Raw genomic sequence first — 25,974 nt, 5'->3', positions numbered from 1 at the left:
AGGCAGGTGTGGATGTTGTAATTTGATTAGCATTTGATGGCCCTTTAGCCTCAATGCCTGGTTTCTCCCAGTCTGGGAAAATACTTTGTTCGGAGGTGTTAGCTGTCCCTGATTGTCAGAAGAGAAAGCTTCTGGAACATGGCCATACAGCCCGAAAGACTCACAGCCACCCAGTGATTCCGGCCATGAAAGCCTTCAACCATATATGATTTTTTTTTTGTTTCATTTCCTTCTTTGAATAGTCTTTGATTCCAAGGGGCTCTTGAGGGAAGGTAGTCCAGTTGGGAAAGTCAGTCGGGGTCGGCAGTATCGCTGAAAACAGCTGCAGGGATTATGTGTGTGCACTTCCTGACTTCTTTCTTCCCCTCAATGGGCCCGGGCTGTGGCGCAGGCTGGAGAGCAGCTGCAATGTATCACTCTGACTAGGAGGTCATGAGTTCGAGGCCCGCTCGGAGCCTGTGTTTGTCTTGTCTTTGTTCTATGTTAAAGGCATTGAATGTTTGCCTATATGTGTAATGTGATCCGCCTTGAGTCCCCTTCGGGGTGAGAAGGGCAGAGTATAAATGCTGTAAATAAATTAAATAAATAAATAATGGCGATCCATCTCGGGAGATACAATCCTCCAGGGAACTCACATAAGATCACGGCTTCCCCTATCAACACCGCCATTGCAAAGTTTGCAAAGGTCTGCACTTCTCCTTGGCTTAGTTCAGTGCAGCCAGGTGAACTCCTGCCCTTATTTTGAGCCCATTGGAGGCACTAATCTTGCTACTGACTACAGACAGAGCCTTTCTTCATTTCGTCTGCCGCTATTCCTAAACCGGAAGTTCAAGTTGATGTATTTGAATATTTATTGTTTCTGATTAGACAACCATACATCAAGACTGTTTGCCAAATTAGATGCTCTGAGGAAGGCCAGCTAACTTCTAGAATTGGTGCTACAAGCAGGGCTGCATCCTGGCAAAGTACATTTTCATTACCTTTTTCATTATGTAATTGCGCAAGGGAGGGAGCTTCCAGGGCTCCTTTCTTCCTCATTTTTAGACTTACTTACTTACTTACTTACTTAGGCGATCCCTCGTCGTTCGAGGACGATAGTCTTCCAACCTTGGTATCTTGGGCGTGTGTTCTTAGGCGACTGAAGAGACCGATTCTTGACCCGCATATTCTCCCGCAGTGAGGACATTGGTTTCCAGGTGGAAGGCGGTCCCAGTCGGGGTTAGCTTGACGCTCCTTCCTCTTGGCACGTTTCTCCCTTAAGCCCTCCGTTCGTGCCTCTTCGAACTCCGCAGCACTGCTGGTCACAGCTGACCTCCAATTGGAGCGCTCAAGGGCCAGGGCTTCCCAGTTCTCAGTGTCTATGCCACAGTTTTTAAGGTTGGCTTTGAGCCCATCTTTAAATCTCTTTTCCTGCCCACCAACATTCCGTTTCCCATTCTTGAGTTCGGAGTAGAGGAGCTGCTTTGGGAGACGGTGATCGGGCATTCGGACAACGTGGCCAGTCCAGCGGAGTTGATGGCGTAGGAGCATCGCTTCAGTGCTGGTGGTCTTTGCTTCCTCAAGCACGTTGACATTTGTCCGCCTGTCTTCCCAAGAGATTTGCAGGATTTTCCTGAGGCAACGCTGATGGAAACGCTCCAGGAGTTTGGTGTGACGTCTGTACACAGTCCACGTTTCGCAGGCATAGAGCAGGGTTGGGAGGGGAATGGCTTTATAAACAAGCACCTTGGTCTCTCTACGGATGTCCCGGTCATCAAACACTCTCTGCTTCATACGGAAAAATGCTGCACTCGCAGAGCTCAGGCGGTGTTGTATTTCAGTGTCGATGTTGACTTTTGTGGAAAGGTGGCTACCAAGGTAGTGGAAATGGTCAACGTTTTCTAATGTTACACCGTTAAGCTGTATTCCTGGCTTTGCAGAGGGATTAGCTGGAGCCTGTTGGAAGAGCACTTTGGTTTTCTCGATGTTCAGTGAGAGGCCAAGCTTCTCGTATGCTTCTGCGAAGGTGTTTAGAGTGGCTTGTAGGTCTTCTTCTGAATGCACACAGACTACGTTGTCATCAGCATATTGGAGTTCTATAACAGATTTTGTAGTGACCTTGGTTTTGGCTCTCAGTCTGCTGAGGTTAAATAGCTTGCCATCTGTCCGATAGATGATTTCCACTCCGGTGGGAAGCTTCCCATCAACAAGGTGAAGTATCATAGCGATGAAGATGGAAAATAAGGTGGGGGCAATAACACATCCCTGCTTGACACCTGATTCCACCTTAAATGGGTCACTTTGGGAGCCGTTGCTGTCCAAGACTGTTGCCATCATGTCATCATGGAGGAGCCGCAGGATGTTCACAAATTTGTCAGGGCACCCGATTTTTTGGAGGATGGTCCAGAGAGCGCTGCGATTCACTGTGTCGAATGCCTTTGCAAGGTCAATGAATGCCATGTACAGAGGTTGGTTTTGTTCCCTGCATTTTTCTTGGAGCTGTCGAGCAGTGAAGATCATGTCCACTGTTCCTCTGGTGGGACGGAAGCCATTCTGGGATTCTGGGAGGGTGTCTTCTGAGACAGGGAGAAGGCGGTTTGCAAGGATTCTTGCAAGGATTTTCCCGGCCGAGGTTAGAAGGGAGATACCACGATAGTTCCCGCAGTCTGTTCTGTCCCCTTTCTTGAAAAGGGTGATGATGGTGGCATCCTTGAAGTCAGCTGGGATTTTCTCGGTCATCCACACCTTTTTAATGAGCTGGTGGAGTTGTTGTATCAGCTCAGGTCCACCCTCTTTGAAGATTTCAGCAGGAATCCCATCAGGTCCGCTGGCTTTGTTGTTTTTTTGTTGGCTGATGGCATTGCTGACTTCAGTGCTGCAAGCTCATCCCTGGTTTGTTGTTGCGGGATTTGTGAGAGGGTCTCTTCGGCCACATTGGAGCTGCGATTCAGCAGGTTCTGGTAGTGCTCTTTCCAACGTAGTGCAATTGATGTTTTGTCCTTCAGAATTTTGGTTCCATCTGATGAGCGTAGGGGCTGTATGCCATGGTTTCTTGGTCCGTAAATGATCTTTGTGGCTTTGAAAAATCCCTGAGCGTCATGGGTATCTGCAAGGTGTTGGATTTCTTCAGCCTTCTTTGTCCACCAGATGTTCTTGAGTTCTCTGGTCCTTCTTTGGACCTCAGCTTTTGCACTGGCATAGATCTTTTTCTTGGCAGCACAGTTGGTGTCTCTCTGCCATGTTTGGAAGGCTTTCCTTTTGTTATCAATCAGCTGTTGGATCTCTTTGTCGTTATCATCAAACCAGTCTTGATGTTTTTTAGTTAGGTATCCAATGCTTTCTTCGCAGGCTGTGATGATGGAGGTCTTCAGTTTGTTCCAATGTTCCTCAACCTTTTCGGGGTGTTCTGTGGGTAGATGATCTTTGAATGTTGTTTGGAGAAGGGCTCATTTGGAGGGCTCCTGAAGGGCTTGGGTGTTCATTTTGCGCCTTGTTTTTCTTCCTTGGAGTCTGCGTTTGGGGACGATCTTGATAGCCATCGTGGATCGGATTAGCCTGTGGTCTGTCCAGCAGTCATCAGCACCTGTCATGGCTCTTGTGAGAAGCACATCGCGGCGGTCTCTGGCACGTGTGATAACATAGTCCAGGAGGTGCCAATGCTTTGACCGAGGGTGCTTCCATGATGTCTTGAGCTTGTTTTTCTGGCGGAAGAGCGTATTGGTGATGACAAGGTTGTGCTCTCCGCATTTGGTGAGAAGCAAGATGCCATTCGAGTTGCTGTTTCCGACCCCGTCTTTTCCTATGATCCCTGGCCACAGGTCAGAGTCCCTTCCGACTCTTGCATTAAAGTCCCCCAGGAGGATGATTTTGTCCTCCTTAGGTATCTCCGATAGGATGGTATCCAGCTGACAGTAAAAATTTTCCTTGATGTCTTCGTCAGCATCTAGAGTTGGTGCATAGGCGCATATGATGGTTGCCTGTTGGTTTTTGGCAAGGTTAATTCGGAGGGTTGAAAGTCGTCCGTTGATGCCAGTGGGTGCTTCAGTCAGGTGCTTCACCAGGTCGTTTCTGATCGCAAAGCCAACTCCGTGTATTCTTCGCTCTTCTTCAGGCAGTCCCTTCCAGAAGAAGGTGTAGCCTCCCTTTTCTTCCTTCAGCTGTCCCTCTCCTGCTCTCCGGGTCTCCTGAAGGGCTGCTATGTCGATCTTAAAGCGTCCCAGCTCCCTTGCAATGAGAGCAGTCCTGCGTTCGGGGCGTTCGCTGTCAGTGTTATCTAACAATGTCCGTACGTTCCATGTTCCAAAGTTCATTTTTCTTTTTTGGCCGCAGAGTGGTGACCCCTCTGGACGCGGCAGTCCAGTCAGGGTAGGAGAGGCAGACTGTGTTTAGGGCACCTTTTCTAGCCCCTTCCCCGTGTGGGGTGAGCAGAGCGGATCCTAAAAAGGGCTGCTCAGTCATGGATACAGCTGCCGGACTACTCAACTGCCTCGGTCCTTGAGGTAGAACGACTGAGTCCATATCCACCGCCCATGTGCCAGTCTGTGACTAGGGGCTTCCAGATTTCACAGTCCTGCCCCCGTCGCCACTCGCTGATCGCCATGGGACTTTTGTAGGTTTGTTTTTATTTTTGTTGGAAGACGCCTGTGCGTGATTTTTTTTAAAGTGTGGAGGTCGGTGCATGGCCGGTCAACACACAGTCTTCACAGAGTGAGGTTCCAGCAGTGGTGTGGTTAACACAACGACAGTGGCTTCTCAGTCTGTTGCAGCCTTCTTCCGCCTTCACAGCTGTTGTAACATGTACCATGTTATCCTCCGCCTGCTCCGCCGTTGAGGTCTTTGGGTCTTCGGATTGTGCTTGGTCTGGAACCTCCCCTGCGGCCACTCCTGGGAGTGCATCACTCCAGTGGTTGTCCCCACAGGTTCATCGGAACACGCAAGCCCCCTCACCACGGCAAGGTGACAATCCATCGAGGGGGGCATTTTTAGAGCTATCGGGATGAAACTTGCTACAATGGTAGAACATATTTACTACTGTTAGCCCTCCCCCCCCCCCCCACAAATTTCAGAATGTTTCACTTATTCACTGATTTTGGGAAATTAAAAAAATTAGGAACAACATTTTTTAAAAAACCTACAAAAGCAATCTTCTTGAACTTATATTTTCAATGATACCACATAAACAAGGCATCATCCCCCCCAAGTTCCATAAAGATTTTCACATCCCCTGATTTTTAGGGAATTTTTAGGGAACCAACATAAATGTAACAGTACTATTTCCCTACAGCATCGTGACCCAGCCCCAGTAGCCCAAGGTGACGAAAAGAACAAAAACACACCGACCAATGTTATCTCTTCCATAGGAGGCTTCTCTTTGTAGTCAAATACTATGGTTGCACTATTTACAAGAACAAGGTTTCCATAACACAAACAAATACTTAGTAGCTTTACATGCTGCAGCCTTCACACGCTGGAGCTTGACACACGAGGCCTCTCTCACTCCAGGCCCCCTCGTATCAGGCCTTCCTCACAGAGAAGCCTCCTCACACTCACTGACTGAGGAGTTCCCCCACTGAGGCAAACTATCTCCAACAGGCTTCGGCTTGCTCACTCTTTCAGTGTTTGATTCACACTTTTGTGATAAAAAATACCCAATTAATTTGTAATATTTCTGAAAGACGCCAGAGGGCATCCAGTCCAACCCCCTTCTGTACACTCAAACCACCCCAACAGCTGCCCATTCCTCCTCTGAAATAACAATAACAATAGGAAACCTACTCGGTCAGCTTCGGGGTAACTGCCTCTCAATTTGGCTTACCTCTCAGCGTTGATTCAACTCCCAACGATCCTTTTTTATCTCGAAATCCCTTTAGAGAATGAACACGGGGGTTTTCTCCACCACAACTTTTAGGGGGGAGGAGCAGGTGGCACAAGGCAGTCAGGAGAATTCTGGGAAATGTAGTTTGTGAAGGCAAGGACACCTGTGGCAGAGAATTCAAAAGGCCCCACCCCGAACTACATTTCCCAGAATTTTGCTTGCTTCCCGTGTTAAAGCCTCAATTGGAGTGTGGACCAGGGACCCCTCTCTGGCTCTATTGGCCTAAGGAATGGCAGGGATTTGTGGCTTGGATCTGTTCCCCCCGGAAGAGGGAAGGAGGGAGCTCAGAGGAACCCATGGATGAGCAGCACGTCTGAATTAATAACTGGGGCGGCATACAGGGAGCGTACCACCCCCCTGCTAAGCCAGCTCCACTGGCTGACGATATGCTACCGAGCCCAATTCAAAGTGCTGGTTTTGACCTATAAAACCCTAAACGGTTCTGGCCCAATTTACTTATCCGAACGTATCTCCTCATATGAGCCAACTAGATCCCTAAGATCAGGGGTCCCCAAACTTTTAAAACAGGGGGCCAGTTCACAATCCTTCGGACCATTGGAGGGCCGGACTATAGTTGGCCACCGAGCAATAATAATAATTAATAATAATAATAATAATAATAATAACAATTATAATAAAGAGGGTTGGAAGAGACCCCTTGGGCCATTTAGTCCAACCCGCTTCTGCCTCTGTGCACCAAAAGCACAAGCAAAGCACCCCTGACAGATGGCCATCCAGCCTCAATGTTACTATTAATAATAATAATAATAATAATAATAATAATAATAATAATAATAATAAGGGTTGGAAGAGACCCCTTGGGCCATTTAGTCCAACCCCCTTCTGCCTCTGTGCACCAAAAGCACAAGCAAAGCACCCCTGACAGATGGCCATCCAGCCTCAATGTTACTAATAATAATAATAATAATAATAATAATAATAAGGGTTGGAAGAGACCCCTTGGGCCATTGAGTCCAACCCCCTTCTGCCTCTGCGCACCAAAAGCACAAGCAAAGAACCCCTGACAGATGTCCATCCAGCCTCAATGTTACTATTAATAATAATAATAATAATAATAATAATAATAATAATAATAATGATGATGATGATAATAAGGAGGGTTGGAAGAGACCCCTTGGGCCATTGAGTCCAACCCCCTTCTGCCTCTGTGCACCAAAACCACAACCAAAGCATCCCTGACAGATGTCCACCCAGCCTTAATAATAATAATAATAATAATAATAAGGGTTGTAAGAGAAGAAGAGACCCCTTGGATCATTTAGCCCAAACCCCTTCTGCCCTTGTGCCGTGGGGGCCGGATAAATAGCTTCAATGGGCCGCATCTGGCCCCCGGGCCTTAGTTTGGGGACCCCTGCCTAAGATCATCTGGAGAGGCCCTGCTCTCGGTCCCACCTGCCTTGCAGGCGCGGCTGGTGGGAACAAGGGATAGGGCTTTCTCGGTGGCGGCTTCCCGGCTGTGGAACACCCTCCCCACAAATATCCAACAAGCCCCAACTCTTCTGGGTTTCAGAAAGGCTGTGAAAACATGGCTATGTGCACAAGCTTTTAATGAGTAATACAATAACGTCGACATGGTCCGATTGAAGGCTGAAGCATGAGGTTTTTAGACAAATGGATCTAATTTACATATGTTTTAATTGTTATAATGTATTTTAATAACGTATTTTTATAGTTTTAATTGATTATATGTACTGTTTTTGTTTTATTATTATGTTCTTGGCATTAAATGTTGCCAACTGTTGTAAGCCGCCCTAAGTCCCCCCGGGTGAGAAGGGCGGGGTATAAATGCTGTAAATAAATAAATAAATATCAGCCTTTTTCCCATTTGGGGATTCAAGTTCTGTTCCTCCCGTTTCCTGTCTCAAGAAACCCACTGAGGAGGGAGGCCTTGAAGGGGTCTTAGGTGTTATATTTCATACTCTCCTTGTGGAATCTGCCAATATCCTACCTGACAGGAATCCAGTTTGATCTGGACAAATGTATATCGTTTTTGAGGAGGTCCAATCCAGCAGCTAGAGCCGTGGTTCCCAACCTGTGGGCTGCTAGACATGTGGGGAAAACTGCAACTGTGCATGCGTCGGGGGGGTGTGCTGCTGTTGGAGGAGTGCGAGAGAGGAGAGAGAGGAAAGGAAGGAAGGAAGGAAGGAAGGAAGGAAGGAAGGAAGGAAGGAAGGAGACACCAGTGTGTTGCCCTCACCCGTGCTCTCTCGGCTTCCCAGGCCAAGGCAGAGAAGACTCACCCAGCAACACACATGAGGGAGCAAGTGGGAGGAGAGTTTGCCAAAGCTGCAATTATTATTATTATTATTATTATTATTATTATTATTATTATTATTATTAGCTCCCATTGCCACACATCACTTGTAATGGGAAAGCAGCCCTTTGTAAGACCCTGTTTAGTCCCCCAAAGTTGCTGTTGTTGTTGTTATTGTTGTTATTATTGTTATTATTATTATTAAAGCTTATAGGGACAGTTTCTTGGGTCTCACGCTCCGCTTTTTGCACTTTTTTCAACCTCAGTCCCCTTCCCTTCTTTTTTTTTTTTTTTTTTTAACAAAATCCATGGATAATAACACAGCCCAACGGGAAAAAGTTTTCTCAGTGTCTTTGTTTTTAGGCCTGTTCCTGGTGTCATTTGGAGTGCTGATTCAGAAAATTGCATTGGATAGACCACATCAGCTCTAGATTATTAAATACCGTTTTCTGTGGGTGAGCAGATGGCACCACGAGCAGGGCCAGCCCTCGCTCCCTGTTGTTCCCTGCCAGGCCTGGCCTTCCTCCCCAGCAGCAGGGACCCCCAGGCCGGGAGAGGGGAGGGGTCTCTTCCGGAGGAACAGCCTTGTGCGTCTCCCTCCCTCTCCTTCCCGCGGTCCTGCTCCTTTAAGGCCAAGCCCCGCCTCTCTTTGGGCGCCTGCCTCCGCCCGCCATGATAGCGCAGGGCGGAAGTAGGGCTCCGGGGTGACGTCATGGCCAGGCGCCCCGCCCCGTTCCCTTGGAGACAGGCAGACAGACAGGGGGAAGGGGGGGCTCCGCTGGCGGAAGTGAGAGGGCGCTTCCGGTTGGGCCCAGCCGAGGGAGAGGCGCCAGCCCTTCGCGGGTGAGTGGAATGAGGGGGGGGGAGGGGGGGGTCGTAAGAAGGCCTTGTTCCAGGATGGTGAGGAGAGGGAGAGACACGTGTGCACACCCGTCTAGACACACACACACTCCCCGGAGGCCTTGGAGAGGGAGAGGCGCCAGGCCTTCCGCTGTGCCCAGGGCTCGGGACCCGCCTCAGAGCCCCTCCCGGGAGGCCTTGGGGTCCGAGGGAGGGAGGGAGGGAGGGAGGAGGGCGCCCCTGAGGGAAGAAGGCCCGGCCCTGAGCAGATGCCTCCCCCCCCCACGGCAGTGGCACCCAAAGGGGTGAGAACACCAATACAACGGAGGAAGAAATCCATACAAGCAGGTCGGTCGGTTGATGGGTGTGTCAAGGAGCTTCAGGGCATTTGGATGAGGCTGGTCACACGCTTTGGTTTCAAATGCGCTCTTTCCTTCCAAACTGCCCTTGAGGGAGGCCAGCTGCCCTGGGAGGGAGGCTTCCCTTCTCCCCTCCCTCCCTCCCTCCCTCCCTCCCTTCCTGCCCGGTTGGTGCTTTGGATCCGATGTGTGTCCCGTGTCTTGTTCCTGTGTGAAACTGACCTACGGAACATTCTCTCTAACATTAATCATTACTCTCTCTCATAATAAGAGCCGGAAGCAACCTCTGGTCCCCCAACACAGGAGCAGCAACGTGGGACCCACAACCCCTTGCAGGGCAGGCTAAGAAGGGCCTTTTCTCTTCTTTCTTGATCTAATTCTGTAGTCCTCACCAAGGGCTTGCCAAGGCAGGGGGGTGAACTGGCAGGAGAAAGCCCCTCCTCCGCCCATTGGCCTCCCTTCCTTTCTCCCCTCCTTTCCTCTTCCTTGTTAGGCTGATACATCACAAGGACACTCTGCTTTTTCTGAGCACATGGCAAGTCCCTGAATCCCCCACATTCTTCTCCTGTGAGCATGGAGACAGACAAGATGTCTGCAATTCCTTACATAGCCAGGTTCTGCTTATTTTCCTATCTGGTTATGCACGGTAGCTTTTTGAATAAAGTCCTGGGTAACTTTTCAAGCTTGACTCTGCTGCCTGAATTGCGCTCCACTGCTGGCCCTGGGAGCTCCTGATCTGCGGAACTGCTGTTGTTGCTGCTTCCCCCTTTTTGACTGCTTTTTCCCTTTTTGGAAATGGCCCCAGACCCATAACCTGGACGCTTCCCTGAGCAGAGAAGGCCTTCGTGCAGAGGAGGAGAGAGGCCCCAGGGAGGGAGTTGCGGAGCCCCTGCAGGAGAAGCTCCAGGCCGGAGCGGAGGAGGAGGAGGAGGACCAGCAGGTGCAGGAAGGTGAGGTGGGCTTGGGAGTGGAATGGGTATGTTTAGCTTTGAGGGAAAGACAGGCCGAGGGACGGGAGAGCCAATATGTGGAAGGATGTCTCATTGAGGAGAAAAGGGCAAGTATTTCCTGCTTCTCTGGAGACTGAAATACAAAGCCATTGATTCGCATTGTGGGAAAGATGCTTCCACCTAAACATTAGGAACCATTTCCTGCTGGTAACGGCTGTTCAGCCGTGGAAGCCTTGTCCCTTCTCAGGAGCCTCCCTTCCCAAGCCCTGGCCTTCCACCTCTTGGGGACTCCATGTCCCAGAATCCCTGATCTTGGGTCAAGGCAGCTGAGACTTCTGGGTGTTGAAGTCCCAAGAAATCCCAGAGGAATAGAGTTTGGGAATCCCTGCTCCAGAGAGCGGAGGGAATAATGATAATAATAGTAATAGTAATAACTATTTCTGACCCTCCCTCTATCCCCGAAGGGAATGGCTCTCTTGGACTACAATGCCCAGAAACCCTACAAAACGTCCTGGCATGAGGGTTGGAGGAACCTGGGAGTTGTATTCCAAGACAAATATCTCACAAGTCCTTGAGGAAGAGGAGGGGGAGGGGGAGGGGGAGGCGGCAGCCTTGGCCTAGGACTGAGACACGAGGAATCCCAGAAGTCAGAGGGTTGGAAGGGACCCCAAGGGCCACCCAGCCGCACCCCCTTCTGCCGGGCAGGGAAACACAACCCAAGCCCTCCCGACAGATGGCCGTCCAGCCTCTGACTAAATCCTCCAAAGAAGGAGCTCCCTCCAGACTCTGAGGCAGAGAGTTCCCCTGCTGAACAGCTCTTCTTCTTACCCTCAGGAAGTCCTTCCTTGTGTTTAGGGGGAATCCCTTTTCCTGACGTTTGACCTCCTGTCTCCGTTGTCCCTTAGTCTCCAGAGCAGCAGAAAGGAAGCCTTTCCCCCTCCTCTTCCTCACCAATGGGACATCTTTTTGGATATTGAAACATGCCTGCAGTAAAATCTGGATAACTGACAGAGCTTGGAGGACTCTCCTCAAAAATAAAACTTGACAAGCAGACATAGTCACATAGTGTAAATGTACACAGAATAAACACTTCAAACAACTCAGACCTTATTAAGTGGTCAGATGGTGCCCAACAACTAACAGGCTGAGATCAATTCCAGTATCTAGACAGGATTTAATATATCTAGACAATGATACATATCGAGTCGTATTAGTCTTCCTCCTCTCAGTAGGTCAGAGTGCATAGGTGTGTTTTTAGTTTGTAGGCAAGGAGGGAGGGGGCAGTTTTTAGTTCTTTTGGGAGGGATTTCCAGAGGAGGGGAGGAGCACGGAGAAGGCCCCCTCTCTCGTTCCCACCAGCCGTGCTTGAGTTGGGAGTGGGACCGAGAGCACGGCCTCCTCCGCTGATCTCAGTGCTCGAGTCGGTTTGTAAACGAAGGTGCGGCTCTGCAAATAGTCTGCATCTCTGTTTACAAACCAGTTCGAGCACTGTGATCCTAAACTCAACAAGCTCTATGAGGTATGACGAGCCAGATGAGAGCCCGAGTCTCTTCTGGTGTGGGAGAATCAGCCATCTACAAAGATGTTGCCAAGGGGTAGCCGAGTATTTGATGAACCAACATAGTATATTATTTGAGAACACAGAAATGTTGGATTACTCTGACAACTACCATGTCAGACTACACAGAGCAGCCATTGAAATCCACAAGCTTGTAGACAATTTCAACAGAAAGGAGAAAACCATGAAATTGAACACAATCTGGCTACCCGTATCAAAAAAGACTCTAAAATCAGGACAGTAAATAAAAATCAACACTCCAAAAATGAGAATTACAGGCATGAAACAGTCTGGGCCAGCTAACAAAGGATTCCCCCCAGGCAGAAAGCAGGCAGGCTTTGAAAATGAAATTCAGTGTCAATCAAGGTGGCCATTCACACTTGCCTCAGGCAGACAAGAGTTCTTTCTCCCACCCTTGACATTACACAGATATATTAACCCCACGTGCCTAGTTTCCAACAGACCTCACAACCTGGAACATGGCCATACAGCCTGGAAAACTCACAGCAACAAAGTTATCAGACCTCCATTATGAAAACGGGTGCCTTTTGGGAGATTGGAATGGAGTGATTTCACCAAAGAAAGACAAACTCTCGGGGAGGAGATGCAAAGAATATACTGTATATACTCAAGTGTAAGCCTCTCCTCCTTTCCCATGCAGCGCACGCCTTCCTCTCCTCCTCTCTCGCCGCAGTGCGTGCCTTCCTCTCCTCGGCGCTCGTCTTTCCCACTTTTCTTTATTCATATACACACTGCATTTCCCCCAAAATGTATAGTTAAAATAGTTAAACTATGGTGATTATTGGAAGGATATGTAAGCACATTCACATTGAAGAAGGTTAGAATAATAATTGGACAGACTTAAATCTTAAATTACAGTTGTATGTAAATATTCAAAAACATTTAACCTACTGATGCCTCAATTAATCTAATTTTATGCCAAAGACAGAACGCCACAAGATAAAAGATAACAGAGTTTATTGGAGTTACAGAACTCAAAATGCCCGTAAAAGACAAGGGCTAGGCAAACACTGGCCTTAAAAGTAAAAAGAGACAAGAAAAACGTTCAAAAGATAAACCGGATTAAACCGGAGTTTAATCCGGGTAAAATCAAAACAGCTTGCTTCAGCCTGGGAATAAACAAAACAGAAGCTGGTGAACAAAGAGTTCAAAGGAATGCAACTAATTGGCAGCAGATGCTTCTCTGCTGCCAAAAGCTATGTTTGAGTAACTTTAAAGGTTACTCCTCCACACAGCAGGCAGATTCCAGATACAAACACAGCAGACGAGGGCATAAGCAGTCAGCGAGGTCCCAATCCGTTCCGAAGGTCGTAAGGTAGATGCAGACGTTTGTAGTTCACCAGGTCCAACACAGGTAGGAGAATCCGAGGCCATAGTCAAGAAGTCCGTATGTCCAGTACAAGCAGATGGCGTCCGTCAAGAAGACGACGGAAGGTCAAAGCTATTAAGATTAAGCAGAGGTTGCACAACAAAACCCCACACAATTCCTCCCGCCGTCTGAGCCCAATGTCCAGGATAACTTACGTAGTCAGCAAACGAATCACACCCGTCTTCAGGAAAACTTCCCACACAGATCCCAAGCGTTCGTCCAGATTACCTTGCCCAACGCAATTTGCTATTGCTCCCAAACCCCATTTTATGCCAGTTACAAGTCCTCATCACTATCAGCTGCCCTCCTTAGCCCGGGCGTTTCCTCATCACTTCCCTCATCAGAACTGGAACACCTTTGACTACGCCCCACAGCATCCCCAGCTGTGGATCCCGTCCCATCCCTCCAGCTTGCCCATGGGTCTAATCCTGAAGGTCCCCAATCGCCTTCCATACTATCATTGCCAGTGGCACCCAAATCCTCCCTTACACGAGTCCATTCCATGTCATCCTCTTCCGAGCTAACCATCTCTTCCTCCATTCTCTCAGTAAACCCTTCAAAAGAATCCTCGTCAGATGGTTCTGCAAAGATATCTCGCAGCCGCTTTCTTTCTCGCTCCTCGAGAGTATCTGACTCTCGAGGAGTCTTACGCCCACGTCTCCCAGTAGCAGAGCCATGAGGCTCAACCATAACACTATCCCCTCTCACAAAGGCCTCCTCCTCCGAAGGCGGAGAGACGGCAGTGATGTCCTCAGCTACAGCACCACGACGACCGGAGGTATCTAACTTTAACAGAGAACGATGGAAAACTGGATGGATTTTAAAAGTAGAAGGTAAACGCAAACGAAATGCAACGGAAGAAATCTTTTTAACAATAGGAAAGGGTCCCAAATACCGTGGCGCAAACTTTCCCCCAGCCTGTTTAATGTACTTGGAAGATAACCACACTAAATCCCCTTCTTCCAACTCTTCCCCTGCCTGCCTACGACGGTCGGCCTGAGTCTTTTGCATTGCCTTGGCTTCCAATAGTAAGCGACGGGCAACATCATGCAACGCAGCCATTTCAGAGGAACGGTACACCGGGTCAGAGGAAACCACATTGGTTGACGGCGCCACACCTCCCTGTGGATGAAAACCATAAGTCAGTTCAAATGGAGTATGCTGACTAGACGTGTGCACCGCGTTGTTGTAGGTGAACTCAGCCACCGGTAGCCATTTCACCCAAGCAGTGGGTTGATCTAAACAAAAACAACGTAAATATTGCTCCAACAACCCATTAACCCTTTCCGATTGGCCATCCATTTGCGGATGAAACGCTGAGGAGACGTTCAACTTAGTACCTAAACACTCATGGAAGTGTTTCCAAAAGCGTGATACAAATTGTGGAGCCCTATCAGAAATAATCACCTCAGGAGCTCCGTGCAAACGATAAATGTGTTTAGTAAACAATAAAGCCAACGTAGGGGCCGCCGGAATGGTCGAACAAGGAATAAAATGAGCCAGTTTGCTAAATAAATCCACCACCACCCAAATACATGTGTAACCCCCAGACTTAGGCAAATCCGAAATGAAATCCATGGAAATAATTTGCCATGGCCTCTCATGAACAGGTAGAGACGACAACAACCCTCTAGGGCGCCCAACAGGCGTCTTACTCTGCTGGCAAACAGCGCAGCTGTCACAAAAGCGCAGAATGTCTTGCCGCATCTTTGGCCACCAGTAGTTCCTGGTGATGAGCTGCACGGTCTTAAATCTGCCAAAGTGCCCAGCCATGGGTTCGTCATGGTGGGCTCTAATTACCTCCAACCTGAGGGCCCCCACCGGTACATAGACCTGTCCCCTGCGTACCAATACTCCATTCTGATCTTGCAAGTGAGGCAGTATTGTACGATTCCCTGCTGACAACAGCATGAGTTGTTCCTGAGTCCAAACATCTTCTTTCTGAGCCTCTATGATCTGATCATGTAACCCGACCTCATTTTCCACAACACATAAAGAGGCAGTAGGCAAAATGGTCTAACACACTACCTGCTCATTAGTCTTAAACTCAGGCTTGCGGGACAATGCATCGGCCCGCAAGTTTGCCTTCCCTTCCACGAATTGAACTTTGAAATTAAATCTGGAGAAAAACAAAGCCCATCGGATTTGACGTTGGTTTAACTTTTTGGCCGTTTGCAAATGCTCCAAATTCTTGTGATCAGATCTGACCACGATTTGGTGCCGCGCCCCCTCTAGCCAGTGCCGCCACACCTCAAACGCCACCTTGATCGCCAATAATTCTTTCTCCCATATGGTATAGTTTTGCTCAAATGGTGTTAGTTGCCGAGAGTAAAATCCACAGGGACGCAAGGTCCCTGATGAATCTCTTTGAGACAATACAGCCCCCAACGCGTAGCTAGAAGCGTCCGCTTCTACTACGAACGGTTTGTCTACATCAGGATGTGTTAGTATGTTGTCTGCCTGAAAGCTAGACTTTAGTTGTAAAAACGCGTCGTGAGCTTCCCGCCCCCACACAAATGGCTGTTTCTTACGCAGGAGCTGCGTCAAAGGCACCGTGAGCTTGGCAAAGTTTGGGATAAACTCCCGGTAGTAATTAGCGAATCCTAAGAACCTCTGAACATCCTTCTTAGTCTTGAGCTCTTGCCATGAGTTGACTGCGTCAACTTTATGTGGGTCCATTTTGAGTTCCCTTCCTGAAACTACATGACCTAGGAACTCAACTTCAGGCACATGAAAGACGCATTTAGAAGCCTTAGCGAAGAGCCCATTAGCCCGCAGACGGTGCAGTACCTGCTTAACATGCTGACGATGTTCTTTTTCGTCCTTAGAAAAAATCAAGATATCATCCAAATAAATCACCACAAATTGGTCAATTAGGTCCCTAAATACATCGTTTATGAACCTCTGGAAGACCGCAGGCGCATTGCAAAGTCCAAAAGGCATTACGCGGAACTCGTGGCATCCGAAACACGTATTAAATGCCGTCTTCCATTCATCCCCTTCCCGTATTCTGATCAAGTTATACGCCCCCCGCAGGTCAAGCTTGGTAAAGACCTTAGCCCCTTGCACCCTTGATAGTAATTCCGAGATTAAAGGTAGCGGGTACCTATCCCGAATGGTGTATTTGTTAAGGACCCGATAATCACAAACCAACCTGAGGTCCCCAGTCTTTTTGGCAACAAAGAACACAGGCGCCGCAGTTGGAGAGCTAGATGGGCGAATAAACCCCTTAGCTAAGTTCTCATCGAGGAACTCTCTTAAAGCTTGCCTTTCCTGTACAGTCAAGGCGTACAACCTTCCTGCTGGCAATCTTGCACCTTCCGCTAGTTTAATGGCGCAATCGTACGGCCTATGCGGTGGTAACTTATCCGCTTCCTTTTTACAGAATACGTCTGAGAATTCCCCATACTCAGCAGGCACTCCCTCCATATCAGGCTGAGTAGGGTTCAGAGTAAAACATTCCTGCCTCTTAAAGGTTAGCTTACGCGTCACCCAGTCCACTTGTGGATTTACTACAGCTAGCCAATCCATTCCCAGGATCACATCGTATCTGGGTAGGCTCGTAATATCCCACACAAACGTTACCGTTACTCCCTGTACTTCCCACATTACTGCTGAGGTCTCATGGTTAACCACCCCAGTCTCCAATAGTCTCCCATCCGCTCCTTCCACCCATACGTCGCATGCTTTGCGCACTATAGGAATGCCATGCTTCCTAGCAAATTCAATATCCACATATGAGACCGTAGCCCCTGAGTCCAGCAGTGCCAAAGTAGAAACAAGTTCTTTTCCCCCAACAGATAACGAAATGGGTACAAAAACATGCTTCTTCCCCTCAGTTGACTGCTTTAAAAGCCCTAATGCGTTGGACTCACGTCGCACTAGGGCTGGCCTTTTCCCGAAAGCTGGGAAGGTTTCACATTACAATTTCTGGCAAAATGCCCAGCATTTCCACAATACATACACAACCCCAGCTGTCTCCTACGGTTCTTTTCTTCTATAGACAGTTTTTTAAACACCCCGAGCTCCATAGGCTCGTCCCCCTTTACCACAGGTGCCTTGGGTTCATACATAGGTGGCGCACACATTGCTTTAGATTGTTTACGGGACTCGAACCTGGCGTCCAAACGCAGCACTTTAGATATTAAGGCGTCCCAATTTTCTGCCGGCTCCAAGCGTGCCAATTCGTCCTGGAGGTAATCATTTAAACCAGCAGTAAACAAAAGCATAAATGCATTTTCCCCCCAGTCTAGCTGATGACGGTACAAATTAAACTTATTTAAATAATCCAAAACAGTCCCCTTTCCCTGTTTCAACCGATACAGAGCCCAACCAGCATTCTCCGTACGGAGGGGATCCCCAAAAGGGTCAGTTAGTAGCTTTTTGAAATCACTCAAATTGTCCTTGACTGGGTCATTTCCCAAAATCAAATTAGTGGCCCATTGTCCTGCAGGACCAGTCAACAAACTCAAAATAAATGCCACCTTGCTAGTGTCCGTAGGAAAAGCTTGTGCACTAAGCTGGGAAAAATAAAGCTCAATTTGTGCCAAAAAAGTTGGCAGTTTGCTCCTAGACCCATCAAAGCGTTCAGGAGTTATAACATGTCCTTTAGCTGGCTGTGCTGCTTGAGTAGCAATAAAAGCGGCCAGTAATTGCTCAAAACGAGCCTTTAACTCCTCCATCGTCTTCTTGATGTAATTTACTACTGCAGTAAAACTTTTTTATGGGCGTTGGGCAATCTGTCAAAGACAGAACGCCACAAGATAAAAGATAACAGAGTTTATTGGAGTTACAGAACTCAAAATGCCCGTAAAAGACAAGGGCTAGGCAAACACTGGCCTTAAAAGTAAAAAGAGACAAGAAAAATGTTCAAAAGATAAACCGGATTAAACCGGAGTTTAATCCGGGTAAAATCAAAACAGCTTGCTTCAGCCTGGGAATAAACAAAACAGAAGCTGGTGAACAAAGAGTTCAAAGGAATGCAACTAATTGGCAGCAGATGCTTCTCTGCTGCCAAAAGCTATGTTTGAGTAACTTTAAAGGTTACTCCTCCACACAGCAGGCAGATTCCCGATACAAACACAGCAGACGAGGGCATAAGCAGTCAGCGAGGTCCCAATCCGTTCCGAAGGTCGTAAGGTAGATGCAGACGTTTGTAGTTCACCAGGTCCAACACAGGTAGGAGAATCCGAGGCCGTAGTCAAGAAGTCCGTATGTCCAGTACAAGCAGATGGCGTCCGTCAAGAAGACGACGGAAGGTCAAAGCTATTAAGATTAAGCAGAGGTTGCACAACAAAACCCCACACAATTCCTCCCGCCGTCTGAGCCCAATGTCCAGGATAACTTACGTAGTCAGCAAACGAATCACACCCGTCTTCAGGAAAACTTCCCACACAGATCCCAAGCGTTCGTCCAGATTACGTTGCCCAACGCAATTTGCTATTGCTCCCAAACCCCATTTTATGCCAGTTACAAGTCCTCATCACTATCAGCTGCCCTCCTTAGCCCAAGCGTTTCCTCATCACTTTCCTAATCAGAACTGGAACACCTTTGACTACGCCCCACAGCATCCCCAGCTGTGGATCCCGTCCCATCCCTCCAGCTTGCCCATGGGTCTAATCCTGAAGGTCCCCAATCGCCTTCCATACTATCATTGCCAGTGGCACCCAAATCCTCCCTTACACGAGTCCATTCCATGTCATCCTCTTCCGAGCTAACCATCTCTTCCTCCATTCTCTCAGTAAACCCTTCAAAAGAATCCTCGTCAGATGGTTCTGCAAAGATATCTCGCAGCCGCTTTCTTTCTTGCTCCTCGAGAGTATCTGACTCTCGAGGAGTCTTACGCCCACGTCTCCCAGTAGCAGAGCCATGAGGCTCAACCATAACATTTTATTGTTATCTATTTTTATTTTGAAATGTACCAGTACCTGCTGCATCTCCCACCCCCGTCTTATACTCGAGTCAATAGTTTTTCCCAGTTTTTTGTGTTAAATTAGGTGCCTCGGCTTTTACTCGAGTATTTACGGTACACATTTTTCAGAAAGACAAAAGGCTTTCTCTAGAATGGATAAGATATGGATATCTGCCAAACTCACAACCTATGTTCAAAAGACAGAAATCCTACCCAAAACTATCTCAGATCATAATCCATTGACTTTAGTAATTAAAAAGAAAGTAAAACACTTAGATGGCAGCTGAATGAATCACGACTGCAAAAGGAGGACGTAACTGAGAATTTGAAAGAAAAACTGAAAGAATATTTGGAACTTAATTTAAATCAAGTTACAGATATTCAAACAGTATGGGATGCCAGTATAGTTTATATTAGAGGATACTTTATAAAATGCAATACTGAAATGAGAAAGAATACACAGAAACATTTTCAGGTAATTTCAGATGATATTAAAAAAAGAAGAGGAGTTAAAGAAAAATCCTTTGAATTCAAACATTCTAACTCAGATAAAACTCCTACAAAAGCAATTATCATGTTACTAGTTAATGAATTGGAAACTAAAATAAAGAATGCAAAAAAATTACTTTGAATCACCTAACAAACTAGGGAAATGGTTAGCATATACATTGAGGAAAGAAAGGCCAAAAAATGTAATTGTCAATTCTTTATTTATGTATTTATTTATTTATGACATTTTATACCGCCTTTCTCTACCCTGAAGGGGACTTACTGTTAAGATACAACATGAGGATAAAATATTAATGAATGATATCAATATTCAACAGGCTTTAAAACATTATTACATTAATTTATATAAGGGTGACCACATATCTCTACAAGACATTGAGAATAATTTAATTGTGCAAAAGACACCAAAAATAAATGTTCACAGTTCACAGCCTGTTATGCCTTCAGCTTTGCTGCATTGTTGGATTTTAATTTGTAGGGTTGAATTTTATTTTGTGCAGAGAACCTTTGCGCACCGTTCCCTTTGGACCTGAGGAGGGATTGTTTGTTGTTGGGCAAGTGTTAAAGCATTTCTCACCAGGCAATGGGCACCTTCCCTCTTCCCTTGGGTTTGTTACAGCACGAGACTTGTTCTTCATGTTCCATGAGATCTTTCTCTGTTAAACTCCTGAAGAGACTTTCCCCTCATTTGTCTGCAGGTAACTTCTGAAAAAGTTCTTCGAAGAACACGGCGTGAGAGCTTTGCCCGAGGAGTGCTCTAAGTCTAAAGTGACTTCAAGATACACAGCAATGACAACAAGAAAAAATAATTAGTAGAAAAATATATTTCAAGTTACAAACCTATGCAGTTAACAGGAAGAAATAAGATTGTGCTGAAAAAAGAGAGGCTTGGAAAAGCGAGCAGAAGGCTACAGCAATACAAAGATTGTGCTATTCAGGAGGTTATGTCTGTGAACCCCTGGCGTAATATTTGAATTATAAATATAAAAGAATGGCAAGTCCTCTACCTCCCTATCCTAGATCACAAACACGGGAGAAGTTACATCAGTGTGTGGAATGTGGAAAACAATTTGATAGGAAAGGTTCTCTTACTAGACATGAACGGACCCACACAGGGGAGAAGCCACATAAATGCTTGGAATGTGGGAAGAGCTTCAGTCGGAGTGACAAATTACGTTCCCATCAAAGGACCCACACAGGGGAGAAGCCATATAAATGCATGGAATGTGGGAAGAGCTTCAGTCAGAGTAGCAGTCTGCGTATCCATCAAGGGGCCCACACAGGGGTGAAACCATATAAATGCATGGAATGTGGAGAATACTTCAGTCACAGTACCCGTCTGCTTATCCATCAAAGGAAGCACACAGGGGAGAAGCCCTTTAAATGCATGGAATGTGGAGAAAGCTTCAGTCACAGTACCAATCTACGTTCTCATCAAAGGACTCACACAGGGGAGAAGCCTTATAAATGCATAGAATGTGGAGAAAGCTTCAGTCACAGTACCAATCTACGTTCTCATCAAAGGACTCACACAGGGGAGAAGCCTTATAAATGCATAGAATGTGGAGAAAGCTTCAGTCGGAGTGGCAGTCTACGTTCCCATCAAAGGAAGCACACAGGGGAGAAGCCCTATAAATGCATAGAATGTGGAGAAAGCTTCTGTTGGAGTGGCAGCCTACGTTCCCATCAAAGGAAGCACACAGGGGAGAAGCCATATAAATGCATGGAATGTGGAGAAAGCTTCCATTGGAGTGTCAGCCTACGTTCCCATCAAAGGAAGCACACAGGGGAGAAGCCTTACAAATGCATGGAATGTGAGAAGAGCTTCAGTCGCAGTGACAGCCTACGTTCCCATCAAAGGACCCACACAGGGGAGAAGACACATAAATGCTTAGAATGTGGAGAAAGCTTCAGTCGCAGTGGCAGTCTACATTCCCATCAAAGGAAGCACACAGGGGAGAAGCCATATAAATGCATGGAATGTGGGAAGAGCTTCAGTCAGAGTGGCAATCTACGTTCCCATCAAAGGACCCACACAGGGGAGAAGCCATATAAATGCATGGAATGTGGGAAGAGCTTCAGTCACAGTGATAAACTACGTTCCCATCAAAGGACCCACACGGGGGAGAAGCCATATAAATGCATGGAATGTGGGAAGAGCTTCAGTCACAGTGATAAACTACGTTCCCATCAAAGGACCCACACGGGGGAGAAGCCCTATAAATGCATGGAATGTGGAAAGAGCTTCAGTCAGAGTAGCAGTCTGCGTATCCATCAAGGGGCCCACACAGGGGTGAAACCATATAAATGCATGGAATGTGGAGAATACTTCAGTCACAGTACCCGTCTGCTTATCCATCAAAGGAAGCACACAGGGGAGAAGCCCTTTAAATGCATGGAATGTGGAGAAAGCTTCAGTCACAGTACCAATCTACGTTCTCATCAAAGGACTCACACAGGGGAGAAGCCTTATAAATGCATAGAATGTGGAGAAAGCTTCAGTCGGAGTGGCAGTCTACGTTCCCATCAAAGGAAGCACACAGGGGAGAAGCCATATAAATGCATGGAATGTGGAGAAAGCTTCTGTTGGAGTGGCAGCCTACGTTCCCATCAAAGGAAGCACACAGGGGAGAAGCCTTACAAATGCATGGAATGTGAGAAGAGCTTCAGTCGCAGTGACAGCCTACGTTCCCATCAAAGGACCCACACAGGGGAGAAGACACATAAATGCTTAGAATGTGGAGAAAGCTTCAGTCGCAGTGGCAGTCTACGTTCCCATCAAAGGAAGCACACAGGGGAGAAGCTCTATGAATGCATGGAATGTGGGAAGAGCTTCAGTCAGAGTGGCAATCTACGTTCCCATCAAAGGACCCACACAGGGGAGAAGCCACATAAATGCTTGGAATGTGGGAAGAGCTTCAGTCGGAGTGACAAATTACGTTCCCATCAAAGGACCCACACAGGGGAGAAGCCATATAAATGCATGGAATGTGGGAAGAGCTTCAGTCGGAGTGACAGTCTACGTACCCATCAAAGGACCCACACGGGGGAGAAGCCCTATAAATGCATGGAATGTGGAGAAAGCTTCTGTTGGAGTGGCAGCCTACGTTCCCATCAAAGGAAGCACACAGGGGAGAAGCCATATAAATGCATGGAATGTGGAGGAAGCTTCAGTCGGAGTGTCAGCCTACGTTCCCATCAAAGGAAGCACACAGGGGAGAAGCCATATAAATGCATAGAATGTGAAGAAAGCTTCAGTAGCAATGGACATCTACGTTCCCATAAAATGACCCACACAGGGGAGAAGCCACATAAATGCATGGAATGTGGTAATAGCTTCAGTCGGAGTGACAAATTACGTTCCCATCAAAGGACCCACACAGGGGAGAAGCCGTATAAATGCATGGAATGTGGAAAGAGCTTCAGTCGGAGTGACAAATTACGTTCCCATGAAAGGACCCACACAGGGGAGAAGCCATATGAATGCATAGAATGTGGAGAAAGCTTCTTTCAGCGAAGCAGGCTATGTTCCCATAAAATGACCCACATGGGGGAGAAGCCTTATAAATGCATGGAATGTGGAGAAAGCTTCCGTCGGAGTGACAGTCTACATTCCCATCAAAAGACTCACAGGGGAGAAGCCATATGAATGCATGGAGTGTGGAGAAGGCTTCAGTCAGAGTGACCATCTGCATTTCCATCAAAGGACCCACACAAGGGAGAAGCCATACAAATGTACCCAATGTGAAAAGTGCTTTAGAGAAAGTTCAGCATACAGTAGACATCACAGAACTCATGTTCCTCTAGAGGAGACGGGCCTTTGAGTTTCCGAGCTCTCTCTAAAAAAGCATTGCAAGGAAAGAGGAAGGCCAGCACCTTGCTCTCTCTCCACCAGAACTGCAGTTTGTGTGGCCTTGGCTGACGACTTCTGGGAGCAGGTGTCACTCAGAGGGGCTCTTTTCTCCGGATTGCAGCAAGCTTGGAAGGGGTTCACCTAACCTCCTCCCCAAGGATACCCATCGCAGGCTTCTAGGATGATCTGTGAATGTTTGCTGAAATGAGCAGCAGCTGAGATCTCGGGATAAAAGGTTCTGAAAAAGAATAGCTCTTTGGTTGCAGATAACGTCATATCTTCATACTCCTGTCTCATGTCTTGGCTCTGCTTCATTCAACGGCATTGAATGTTTGCTGTGCATGTGTATTGTGTGGACTGTGATCCGCCCTGAGCCCCTTTGGAGAGATAGAGCGGAATATGAATAAAGTGTTGTTATTATTATTATTATTTTGGGCTCTAGCTCTGTACCTGTAACCCTTTTCTGGACTTTGTTGTATACTGAATATTTGACTCTAAATTCTGGACTGACGTTCTGGTTTCGTTTATGGACTGGACTTTGTTTGTATCCCTGACTTGCTGGCTTGATTTTGGGACTCTAAATTCGGTTTGTACTCTTGATATTTGATGAATTCTGCGTAATGAACTCTTGGCATATGACCATTGGTCTGTAACCTTGGGTCTTGTTTATTTTTGCTCCTGACCTGGATCTACAGTACTCGACGTGTCTGCATTAACTGGACTCTTGACCTGCACTTGTGTTCATTGTTCCTTCGACTGTGTGGCTCCAATTGCATTATTTTTAGCCCAGTGGTTTCCAACTAGGGATCACTTGACCAGGGACCACTCTCCAAAATTAATACCAAAAGGGTTACAACTCAGTTTTTGGTCAACTTTAGATTCGGTTTGGTTATTTGGGGTGCTGATTCAGAAAATGGCATTGGACAGACCACATCAGCTCTAGTTCCTGATACAGAACACATGCCACCCAGTAGTCGCCATCTGCTCGCCCACAGAAAACCATATTCAATAAACCTCGGCACTATAAGAGGGTTTTGCGAGACTACTCGCTCTCATTGCAATGGTGTAGTAATGGTGAGGCCATGGACCCTATTTAAGCTCTTCCGGACCATTGGTGGCCCACGGACCACAGGTTGGCAACCACTGTTTTAGCCGGACCGAAGACTTCAGTCTTCCTGTAAGTTAATATGGTCTTGGCTTATCTTTGTTTAATAAACCTCAGAGTTTATACTAGGAGAGCCCTGGAACACGAGACCATCACTCTACATGTGCATTTATCGTTGCTTACAGTGAATCATTTTTGGTATTTGGGACTGTTTAATCCCCACCTTTGGCAAAGGGTCCATTAGGATACACAACATATCTCCCTAACAGCAGGGAATGTAAGGCAAAGAATGATGACAACGACTGATGTACATTCATGAATCAGTTCAGATGGACACATTAACTAAATTGATGAAGTATAGAGTATAGAACAGTATTGAAAGGAAATCGAGTAAACAGATAATCGTATAGTGAGTGAGAGGTTTCTAGACTGTGGTTTGGGGTCCATTAATTTTGATCTTATTGTGCAAAGTGTGTGTCCTTGTTCCCTTTATATTTGTTAAGTAGTCATTAAAAAAAAGGTACCAAAGTTATAATTTGTGTAAAAAAATAAAATGCCAAAATTGTAATTTGTGTAAACAGGCTTTGATTTGTTTTTGTTTTTCTGTGTTTGAATAAAATGTTTTTTTTTAAATAAAATGTGATAGAGCAGCTTTAAAAAGCCAATGTGATTCTAGGCTGTACCAATGGGAGCATGATAATAGTAATAGTAATAATAATGACTTTGGTAATACACACTGCTTCACTCCCTTCTCAGCTTCCTTTCTGGAAGAATCCTTTCTTGGGAGGTGTTAGCTGGCCCTGATTGTTTCCTTTGTGGAATTTCCAATTTCCCTGCTTTCAGATGTTGCTCTTTATTTACTGTCCTGGTTTTAGAGATTACATTGTTCTGTATTATTCTATCACAGTAATTATTTCATATTACAGTAGAATCTCACTTATCCAACATTCGCTTATCCAATGTTCTGGATTATCCAACGCAGTCTGCCTTTTAGCAGGCAATGTTTTTGTAGTCAGTGTTTTAAATTCATTGTGATATTTTGGTGGTAAATTTGTAAATACAGTAATTACTACATAGCATTACTGCGCTGGAACTACTTTTTCTGTCAAATTTGATGTATAACATGATGTTTTGGTGCTTAATTTGTATAATGATGACCTAATTTGATGTTTAATCAGCTTTTCCTGAATCCCTTCTTATTATCCAACATATTCACTTATCCAACGTTCTGCCGGCCTCTTTATGTTGGATACGTGAGACTCTACTGTATATTGATAATGTTATATTATCTGCTTAGAACTGGATTATATGAAGCCCCTTCTTCACAGCTGTATAAAATGCACACTGAAGTGGATTATATGGTAGTGTG

At 46.6% G+C, this 25,974-nt stretch overlaps 1 protein-coding gene across 1 annotated transcript; it reads left to right on the top strand.

The window, feature by feature from the left end:
* The first annotated feature begins 9,529 nt into the window (after positions 1 to 9,529).
* LOC100562188 (zinc finger protein 850) lies at positions 9,530 to 23,439 on the top strand. The gene is made up of 2 exons (XM_062969421.1): positions 9,530 to 10,278; positions 20,346 to 23,439. The coding sequence occupies exon 2, from the start codon at positions 20,639 to 20,641 to the stop codon at positions 23,294 to 23,296; it is 2,658 nt and encodes an 885-aa protein (XP_062825491.1). The 5' UTR covers positions 9,530 to 10,278; positions 20,346 to 20,638; the 3' UTR covers positions 23,297 to 23,439.
* Positions 23,440 to 25,974: the final 2,535 nt, after the last annotated feature.

Source organism: Anolis carolinensis, chromosome 2 (assembly GCF_035594765.1).
Source record: "Anolis carolinensis isolate JA03-04 chromosome 2, rAnoCar3.1.pri, whole genome shotgun sequence".
In the NCBI taxonomy this organism is placed as follows: Eukaryota; Metazoa; Chordata; class Lepidosauria; order Squamata; family Dactyloidae; genus Anolis; species Anolis carolinensis.
This window is presented reverse-complemented; position numbering and strand designations above follow the sequence as displayed.

Bases quoted from the DNA above. Each gene is read 5' to 3' on its own strand.
- LOC100562188 (XM_062969421.1), top strand. From the start codon at position 20,639: ATGGCAAGTCCTCTACCTCCCTATCCTAGATCACAAACACGGGAGAAG.